General features: G+C 37.1%; 1 protein-coding gene across 1 annotated transcript; it reads left to right on the forward strand.

The window, feature by feature from the left end:
- Positions 1-596: 596 nt before the first annotated feature.
- Positions 597-1,325, forward strand: LOC131648094 (uncharacterized). The gene has a single exon (XM_058917884.1). The coding sequence runs from the start codon at positions 692-694 to the stop codon at positions 983-985; it is 294 nt and encodes a 97-aa protein (XP_058773867.1). The 5' UTR covers positions 597-691; the 3' UTR covers positions 986-1,325.
- Positions 1,326-10,914: the final 9,589 nt, after the last annotated feature.

Raw genomic sequence — 10,914 nt, forward strand, 5'->3', positions numbered from 1 at the left:
AAAATTTATTTTGGAATTATGGTTTTAGTCTTGAAAAATATTTATAGTTTTAGATAATTTTAGTTTCAAATAAAAATATTAAAGAATTTAAATTATATTGTATATTTATATCCTAATTATATTAAGTATGTTTATAAAAATTATTTAAATAATGATTAATTCATCAAGTAGAATTACTTTAAGTAAGAATCTCTTCTTATGAAAAATTTAAATATTGAGTGTAATCGATAAAATTCAGTGAGGTGATCTTCATATGAAATTTTTAAATCTTATACGTTAATTAAATCCAACGATTGATATTAATAGTTCTCGTTTCTCACATAAATATTAGTTCTCACCGGATACGCTCCCTATATATATATATATATATATATATATATATATATATATATATATATATATATATATATATATATATATATATTCTACAATTATAAGTAAACTCCAAATACGAGGTTTGTCACATAAAACAACAAAAAAATATAACCCCCACAAAATCAAAACCATGAGCTTTTTTCCTTATCAGCATACACTCTACAGTCTATATAGCCTTTGGTTTTCCGTTCCTTCTAAATTAATTAAACTAAACTCTCTTTTTCATTAATTACATGTTTATTGTCCCACTCCACACAATATATAGTAACAACAACCTAAGTCCACTTTCTACATCACTACATCATCAACAAAAATAATGAATTCAAGAAGCAGAACTTGGACATGGAGTGTGGCAACAAGTGTTGGAGTAGTGGAGGCATTGACGGATCAAGGACTATGGAGGTGGAACAGTGTATTAAGATCCGCACAACAACATGCTAAACATAATACTAGATCTCTTTCTCAAACCAATAAATTTTCTTCATCGTCGCCGACGCCGTCGCCATCATCATCTTCTGTTTCACCCAAATTGAGGGATGAGCAGAAAGCCAAGCAAGCAGAGGAGTCATTGAGAACCGTCATGTTCTTGAGTTGCTGGGGTCCCAACTAAACAATAATATCATATTTTCAATAGAATATCATTCTAGGAAGTTAAGAAAGGGAAAGATCCAAACAAGATTAATTGACCCATCATCCCTTTTGTTGCTTCGGCTGGATAGAGATTTGTGTATATATCTATAAGATTTATTAGTATATAGGATGATGACAAGAGTTGTGAGTTATGCTAAATTAATGGAACCATTGCTCAATCAGAACCAACATCACATGCTTTACGAAAAATAGAACACTAAAAACGGTCATTAAATTCATTCACAAATTTGATTGTTAAATTTCGATTATAAAATTTGTCGCAAAAGTTTTGTGACTAGCACTTTTTCAATCGAAAAGTAATAATTATTAAATTGGTCGCAAAATTTATTGGTGATCGATTTTAAAATTTCTTTTATCTTTAATTCGATCACTAAAAATGATTTTTCTAATACTCAACCAACAAAATAAATAAACTTTACAATGGAATTACAAAGTATCATCTCCTTATCTATTCACTCTAAGAACGACAGGTCTCTTACTCTCTTATTAACTTTAGGGGTGCGAGTGATAATACCATATTCCATTTAATTGATCTACTAAATTTCATTAATTTATTGAAATGAGTTAAGCCAAAAATACTAACGAACAACGTAAGCTTTAAATTAAATTATATAAAAGAACAATTATTCAATGTAGCATATTACGTTTTTTTACAGTACTATATGAACACCTCTTAGAATTAATGTGTCCCTGTGAAAAAATTGTGATTAACCTATTTATTATGTTAACTTGTAAAGCAAGAGTCGCCACCAATTTTATTGTTTTCAAAGAAAAGAAAAAGGCTTAATACCCTTTTCAGTCACGTATCTATACCTCTGGGTTCAATTTAGTCCTCTTTCTTTTAAAAATTCCAAGTTGGCCCCTTACGTTGTCAAACAGTATCAAACTTGTCCTTTCTGTCAAATATTGTCAAACGCCGTTAGTGGAAATGACGTGTCAGCTGAGGTGGATTGTTCTATTTATCACCTTCTTCTTCGTTGATGCTGATGTGGCATATATGTCATAAAAATTCAAGCAAAATTCTAAAAAATTTGCCTTAGCCTAGAATCGAACCAAGAACACTATACTTGCATGATAATATGAAGTACCACTGGGCTAATTCATCATTGATGAGTTAAATTACATCCAATTTCGTTATCAAGTCACACTAGTTTGTTAAGAATAATGCATATCAAATAGGTAATGTCACATAGTATTTTCTCAAACAAACCCTACAATTAAAATCAAAACTCAGAAAAGCAAAAACTTACACCATTTACCATCATCATGAACCTATCAATTTCTCCATCACATAACCTTTAACAATTTCAACAAACACGGTTCAGATTGTGTATTGATTATCCAAACCTCCAATCTTCAACAAACATGGTTCTCTATCATAATCCCCACCACAAATACAATTCAGATTACCCAAACCTCCAATCTTCATCAATCTCTCATGATGAGCACAGAAGAGGAGAAACCAAAGCTCAGCCACGGAAATCGCAAACGAAACCTTCATTAAATTTCAAAAATCGATAACAGAAGAGGAAGCCAAAATAAACGAAACCAAAGCTCAGCCACGGAAATTGCAAACGCCATTGTGAGGAAGCTTTTCCGGTTGCCCATCGCTGATGAGCACCAAAATGCGACCACGTCGCAACCATAAACCACCGCCGCCATCACACAAATCTTCTCTCCAGGACGAGCCTCCCCGGATACACACCTACCCCTCGTACCACCATGCTCGACTGCCACTTCAACTCCTCCGTCGCCACCGTTGTTGGTTTCGTGAGTCATTACATTTTCAAGCTTTGGGTGTGTAAATATTACTGAAATTGCAAGAAGCATGAAGAAGAAATAGCAAAAAATGTTTCAATTAGATGATGATTTAGGTTTCAATTAGGGGATTTTGGGAATTTGGGAAGCATTTTGAATTAGGGTTGAATTTGGGGGAAAATATAAAAGTGTTTCAGCAACAAGGAGGAAGAAGGTGATGAATAGACATTTCACCAATCCATCTCAGCTTCCACGTCATCTAAAGTAACACCGTTAGCCAATTTTTGACGGAAAGGACCACTTTGATTCTATTATACAACGTAAGGGACCAACTTGAAACTTTTAAAAGGAAGATGACCAAAATGGACCCCGAGACATAGGTACGGGACCAAAAAGGGTATTAAGCCAAAGAAAAAATATCAATAAAACTTGATAAAAGAAAAGATTTAGATACGTTGAAAAAAAAAAAGGTGAACAAGTGGATGCACCAGACAAGTGCAATCCTATATTACACACGAATATCCCTCCTAAGGTAACTTCTCTATTCCTTGCAATATTGGGGAATTTAAGTTTTCACATGGGTTATGTGATTTGGGATCAAGCATAAATATGATGCCTTTGAAAATAGTTAAGGATCTAAATCTGGGAGAGCCAAAACCTACTGATATGACTCTCGCCTTAGTTGATTTTTCTATTACTTACCCGTATGGGATATTAGAAGATGTTTTGATATCTCTGGATGACATAATTTTTTCTGCAAATTTTGTAGTGGTGGACATGAAAGGAGCAACCGAGAGTTCCCTAATTCTTGGAAGGCCATTATTGGCAACTGGTAAAACCCTGATTGATGTTGAATCAATTGAACTCATGTTATAGTTTAACAATGAGCATGTCATTTTTAATGCATGTGAATAGACACAATATCTCAATGACTTGGAAACATGTTACCAAGTTAAAGTTAAAGAAAAGAAACAAGTTGAAAGAATGACTAGAGGACTTATGTGCGGCGAGCCCTTGCGCCTGACATACGTTAGGCATTATGCGTCAAGTTAATCATGTTAACGAATCACTAGATGGGAGGAAACCCATCGGTAAGTTTAAATTCAAAATTTATCAATTTCATGTTATTTAAATTAACTTTGTTCTTTGTTATAATTTGTCAAAGTTGTAAAAAGATGTAGAAGAAGAAATAGTAACATTGGAAATAAGATGAGTAAAGAAGGGAAAACGAAAAAGTACTGGACTTTTCGCGCTAGCATCGCACGCGTGATACCTTTGCATCTCGCGTGCGATAACATGTATCGCACACGCAATATGACTCTCTCATAGATGTCAAGGAGATGACCATTGAGGGCTTAGAAATCCATTACCATCGCGCGCACGATGAGGCCTAATACACACGCGATGGATCCCTTAATTGCCTATAAAAGGCAACGTCAGACCTATATTCTTTAATCTCTTCTTTTCATTCATCTTGGCTACAAAAATTCTCTTCTCCGTCTCCAACGCCATGAGATATGTGTTATTAGAACTTATAGAGACCAACATTGTCATATAGAAGATACAATGGGACAACTAATGCTCTATATGTTTTGTAAACCTGGGGTCGAATGGGAAATATGGCGTACTCTTAAAACGCACCTTAAAACTACATATTTTTGCCACGTGCCTAGAGCATGGGCATCCTTCTTTGTATAAACCCTAGAGGAAGCATATAGTCAATTACAATTCATTGTTAAGCGGTGTGTGGGTCTGTTAGATTTTTTTATTAGGGAGCCGATTAATGTGGGTTATCGAATTGCTGAAAATATCAAATATATGGCTAACATAGAACAAAAAGCTTGTGGGCGTTTTTGTATTATTGATGAATTATGCAGGTTAGTTGGAGTCCAAACTCACCCTGATGACAAAATGATAAGTCCTATAGAGCAAATCAACGCTTCAGCGATAAGGAGGGTTTCAACAGAAGCATGAATCTACGGGAGACCAACAAGAGCGGGAAAATAATCAAACAGGGGGCAATACCGAAGTAAATCATCCAAACATTCAGGAAGCACCAACATAACATAATCAACAAACCTATGAATTTCAAAAGAGAATGGAAGCATATGGAGTGGGGATAACAAGTTGGGCAAATGAAATTTCAACCACCTTGTGTGTTGAACCACCACATTTTACAGCGATATTCGAAGACTTCTACAATCAACAACAAAATTACATGTCGATAAGGAATTTAAGAAGTCGATTTGCCACTGCGGAAGACATGGAAAATTATTCCAGTGATCAAGATAGTGCACAAGTAAAAACAATAAAACTGATGCGAGCCGAGTTAGAAAGAAAAAATAGCAATTTTCACAACTCGATGAGCAAGATGAAAGAGTTTTTCCAGCTTTTATAATATATACAAAGGGGATGAAGCAACTTTAAATTTTAGCAACTTTTCATGTTTTTTTAGTCTGACAAAGAGAAATAGCTGCTTATCAATTCTCTTCCCCATTGTATATTTTTGTTTTTGATTGAAATTAATAGTGACAACTGTAGCATTGAACAAATGAACCAAAAGCACCAACAGATAAAACTTGATCATAAAAATGGTGACTTACGAATAGAAAGTGAAAGATGGAAACATAATCAACAAGCTTGTACTCAATCTCCAGATACCTCGGCTAGTAAGGTTTGAGTAAAATATTTCCATTCTTTACCAATTCTTTCTTTGAGTGTATCCATGCTTTACTGTTTTATGAGTTTTGAACTATTTCGATTTAATTTGTGTAAGTTTGATTTACACACACCGAGACAATTTCTTATTTAACTCTGAGTCTTTTTAAGCCAATTCCTAATATTATGAATATCCTTTGCTAATCATTTTGAGCCTAACCTTTTGTTTCGGTGAAATAACCATATATGTTAGCCAATTGACTTGAAAAATTAAATCTTTCCACCCTCTCTTTGGAGTTATGTAAACAAATTTTAGTTTTCCTATCATAGGCAAATGAACAAGTTTGGGGTTGCTCTTGAAAGTGAGGAAAGTTTAAGTTTGGGGTTGGGGTACTAGAGATAATGGTAAAAAATTCAAAAAAAAACAAAAAAGAAGAAAGAAACAATTCAAGAACTTAAAGAAACTTCTTCAAAAAAAGAGAAAGAATGAAAAGGACAAATATAAACAAAAAAAACATAAATCTCTAGTATCAATTAGAAGGAAAAGAGTTGGTATGATAACGAAAGGAGAACTAGGAACCTAAATACATAGGTTTAAACATACTTTCCCAAAAATATCATACTCGAACCTAAGGCACGTTAAATCCGAAAAAGCCCTTAAGTGTGTGTGTTCTGATTACTGTGATAAATTTTTGTTGTGAAAAACGATACCAATAACAAAGTATAATAGGGAATTAGGGAAGAGAATAAGAACACAAGAATTGGTTATAACTGCTATTCTTTCACTTTCTCTTAAAACAAGATTACAAGTTTACAAGAATAACAAATAACCTCTCTCACCCTAAATTAGGATTTGCAGCTTAGCAATGATGAGAGACTAGTATGTTATTTATAATAAAACCTAACATACTAACTAATGGGCTTTTTCCACAAGGCCCATTACACAAGTCAACTTAATAAACAAGCTAACTTAACAAATTAGGGTTTAAACACTAAAACCTAATTTAACATGCTAACAACCCTAGCATCTTCGACACAAGCATGTGAACAACCTTCGACTTCATGCTTAACCCTGTCGAACCAAGAAGCTACCCTTCGGCCATACTAGAGTTCGATCCAAAATCTCACAAATCTCCACCTTGGATCTAACTCTACAACATCAAGGGAACAAACTAGCTTTCTTCATGCAGCTTTATCAACTGCATACAGTGGAAAAACTTGCAACTCGACAATGTCTTGGTGATCATATCAGCAGCATTGTCTTCAGTCGAAACCTTCAGCACTTGGACTTCTCCACGCTCGATTACTCCTCTGACGAAATGCAGCCTCACATCAATGTGCTTAGTTCGCTCATGATAGGCTGAATTCTTCGACAGGTGTATTGCACTTTGACTATCACATTTAACAGTGATACCTCGACCTTGAAGTTTCAGCTCCTTCGCAAAACCTTCAAGCCACAATGCTTCTTTCACAGCTTCAGTTAATGCAATGTACTCCGCTTCAGTGGTTGATAGAGCAACAACCTTCTGAAGTGTTGCTTTCCAACTAATTGCAGTGCCAAACATAGTGAAAACATATCCAGAAATAGATTTTCTGGAATCCATACAACCTGCATAATCAGAGTCGACATATCCTTCTATTACTGCTTTACCATCTTCACCCAAGGCTCCACCATAAATTAGGACTCTATTCAGAGACCCATTTATGTACCTTAAAATCCACTTCAATGCTTGCCAGTGAGCCTTTCCAGGATTCGCCATGTACCTGCTTACAAGACTTACTGCGTATGCTATGTCGGGTCTAGTACAAACCATAGCATACATCAAAGAACCAACTATATTAGCATATGGGATGCTATTCATATAGGCTCTTTCCACATCAGTACTGGGACACTGATCAATACTCAGCTTGAATTGAGGGTTTGTTGGAGTCACAACTGGCTTCGAATTCGACATACCAAACTTTTCAAGAATCTTCCGTAGATATGCCTCTTGAGATAGGCATAACTTCGACTTCTTTCTATCTCTTCGAATGTCAATTCCAAGAATCCTGGAAGCAGCTCCCAGATCCTTCATATCGAACTCCTTATTGAGTTCAGCCTTCACCCTCATCACATCATCGACACTGTTGCTTGCTATGAGAATATCATCCACATAAAGCAACAAAATAACAAATGAATTACCAGGTCGAAATCTGAAGTAAACACAGTGGTCGAACTGACTTCTAATGAAACTTATGCGTGCCATGAACTTGTCGAATCTCCTATTCCACTGTCGAGGAGATTGTTTCAGCCCATACAAGGATCTCTTTAACTTACACACATAATCATCCTTCCCCTTTTCGACATACCCTTCAGGTTGCCTCATCAGGATCGTTTCATCTAGATCACCATACAAGAACGCAGTTTTCACATCCATCTGTTCCAGTTCAAGATCGAACTGTGCCACCATGGCAAGCAGCATTCGAATGGACCTATGTTTCACAACAGGAGAAAACACATCATTGAAGTCGACACCTTCTTTCTGAGTGAAACCCCTTGCGACTAACCTTGCCTTATATCTTTTCGACGTCACTCCTTCAATTCCTTCCTTAACTTTGAAAATCCATTTACAGCTGACTAACCTTGCCCCAGCAGGTTTCTTGATCAGTTCCCAAGTGTGATTATCATGAAGAGATTTCATCTCATCATCCATGGCCTTCAGCCATTCAGTCTTATTTTGACTCCTCATAACTTCCTTATAATCTCTAGGTTCATCATCAAGAACCTCACTGGCAGAGATTAATGCATAAGCTATAAGATCTGCATACCCAAGTCTCTGAGGTGGTTTGATGACTCTTCTCGACCTATCTCTCGACAATAGGTAGTCATCGTCAGTTTCCTCCACTTCCTCAGCATCTTCTGCTTCTTCTTCGACTTCATCAGGGACATGCAATTCAGCATCAACATGCTCCACCTCAACAGGAATCTCTACCTGTTCCAGCTCTTCGTCAGATGTTTCTGTACTTCGACCAACATCATCAGTTTTCTTAAAAGCCATTTCAGCTTCATTGAAAACTACATCTCGACTGGTGATACATCTCCTGTGACCTGGCTCTAGGCACCATAGCCTATAAGCTTTGACTCCTTCAGGGTATCCCATGAACATGCATTTCAGAGCTCTAGGTTCGACCTTGTCTTGCCTAATGTGAGCATAGGCTATGCAGCCAAATACTCTCAGTTTGTCGAGATCTGGTGGATGTCCCGACCAAACTTCTTCAGGTGTCTTCATATCTAACGCTGTCGAAGGACATCTGTTTATCAGATATGTTGCTGTCGAAACAGCCTCAGCCCAGAACACCTTCTTTAACCCCGCACTAGTCAACATGCATCTGACTCTCTCCAAAATAGTTCGATTAAATCTTTCAGCCAAACCATTTTGCTGTGGAGTACCTGCAGTAGTTCTATGCCTTGCAATACCAGAGGCAGCACAAAAACTGTCGAATGCCTCATTGCAAAATTCAAGGCCATTGTCGGTTCTCAACCTCTTGACCTTTCTGCCAGTCTGATTTTCAACCAGAGTCTTCCAACTTTTGAAATTCTCAAAAGTTTCATCCTTAGTCTTCTGGATGAATACCCATAATTTTCTGGAATAATCATCTACTATGGATAGAAAATACCTTGCTCCTGAATGTGATGCACACCTTGCAGGCCCCCAAAGATCAGCATGGATGTAATCAAGGGATCCATGTGTTCTTTGTTTGCCTTTGTTGAACTTCACTCTGCAAGATTTTCCAAGTACACAGGGTTCACAAAACTTCAGCTTTTCGACTTTGTCTCCACCAAGCAGATTTTGTTTCCCTAATTCGACCAGACCCCTTTCACTGACATGGCCCAATCTCATGTGCCAGATTTCTGTCTTCGACAAAGGTTTCGTGGATACAACATTTGTCGAACCACTTACAACTTCAGCCTCAAGGGTATATAAGCCTTGTTTCTTCACGCCTCTCAAGACTTCCTTCGACCCCTTCATGACTCTTAGGATACTTTTCTCTCCTTGGAAAACATATCCTTTCTTGTCGAATTCACCAAGAGAAAGCAAATTTCTCTTCAAATCAGGAACATACCTGACTTCAGTCAACAACCTTATTGACTCATCATGGAGCTTGAATCTCACAGATCCAACACCTGCAATCTTGCAAGCCTTGTTGTTTCCCAGCAATACTGATCCACCATCTTGATCACATAATTCCTCGAACAAGTCTTTGTTTGGAGTCATGTGCCAAGTGCAACCTGAATCCATAATCCACTCCTTCTTAGAGTCACTGCTTGAAACCACAAGAACATCAGATGATTCGAAATCATCTTGAACAATGGCAGCGTTGCCATTATCCTTACCTCCATGATATTTCAGGCGTTCAGGGCACACCTTTCTTGTGTGACCCTCCTTCTTACAATGGTAGCATCGAATGCCAGATGCTTCGCCACCGTAAGACTTCGACTGGCTTTTGCCTTTCTTCTTGTCAAACTTACCATCCTTTCGTAAGAGTTTTCCTTTAACGGCCAAACCTTCGCCAACGGTCGAAGGTTTATGCTCCTTTCGTTCATTCAAGTCTTTAGAGTACAAGGCTGATTGAACTTCTTCAAACGTCAGGGACTCCCTTCCATACAAGAGAGTTTCTTTGAAGTGAGCATGTGATCGAGGCAAAGAACACAATAGTAACAGCGCTTGATCTTCATCATCGATCTTCACATCAATATTTTCAAGATCAAGAATCAGCTTGTTGAACATATCCAACTGCTCAGCCAATACTTTGTCTTCAATCATCTTGAATGAATACAAAGCTTGCTTCAGGTAGAGTCGATTTACCAGCGATTTGGTCATATACAAACTTTCAAGTTTCACCCATAACCCTGATGCCGTCGTCTCCTTTGATACCTGCCGGAGAACCTTATCACCAAGGCTCAACAGAATTGCGCTGTGTGCTTTCTCGATCATAGTTGTCTTCTCCGCTGCCGTTAATGCAGCATTCATGGCTGCCTCTCCCTTCAACGCTTCCAAACAACCCTGCTGAACCAGTAGGGCTTTCATCTTCAAGCGCCACAGACCGAAATCATTCACTCCAGTGAACTTTTCAATCTCATACTTTGTTGAAGGCATTTTCTCCACGCTCACCGCACCAATTTGTTGTGAAAAACGATACCAATAACAAAGTATAATAGGGAATTAGGGAAGAGAATAAGAACACAAGAATTGGTTATAACTGCTATTCTTTCACTTTCTCTTAAAACAAGATTACAAGTTTACAAGAATAACAAATAACCTCTCTCACCCTAAATTAGGATTTGCAGCTTAGCAATGATGAGAGACTAGTATGTTATTTATAATAAAACCTAACATACTAACTAATGGGCTTTTTCCACAAGGCCCATTACACAAGTCAACTTAATAAACAAGCTAACTTAACAAATTAGGGTTTAAACACTAAAACCTA

The sequence above is a fragment of the Vicia villosa genome, linkage group LG2 (genome assembly GCF_029867415.1).
Source record: "Vicia villosa cultivar HV-30 ecotype Madison, WI linkage group LG2, Vvil1.0, whole genome shotgun sequence".
Taxonomy (NCBI): Eukaryota; Viridiplantae; Streptophyta; class Magnoliopsida; order Fabales; family Fabaceae; genus Vicia; species Vicia villosa.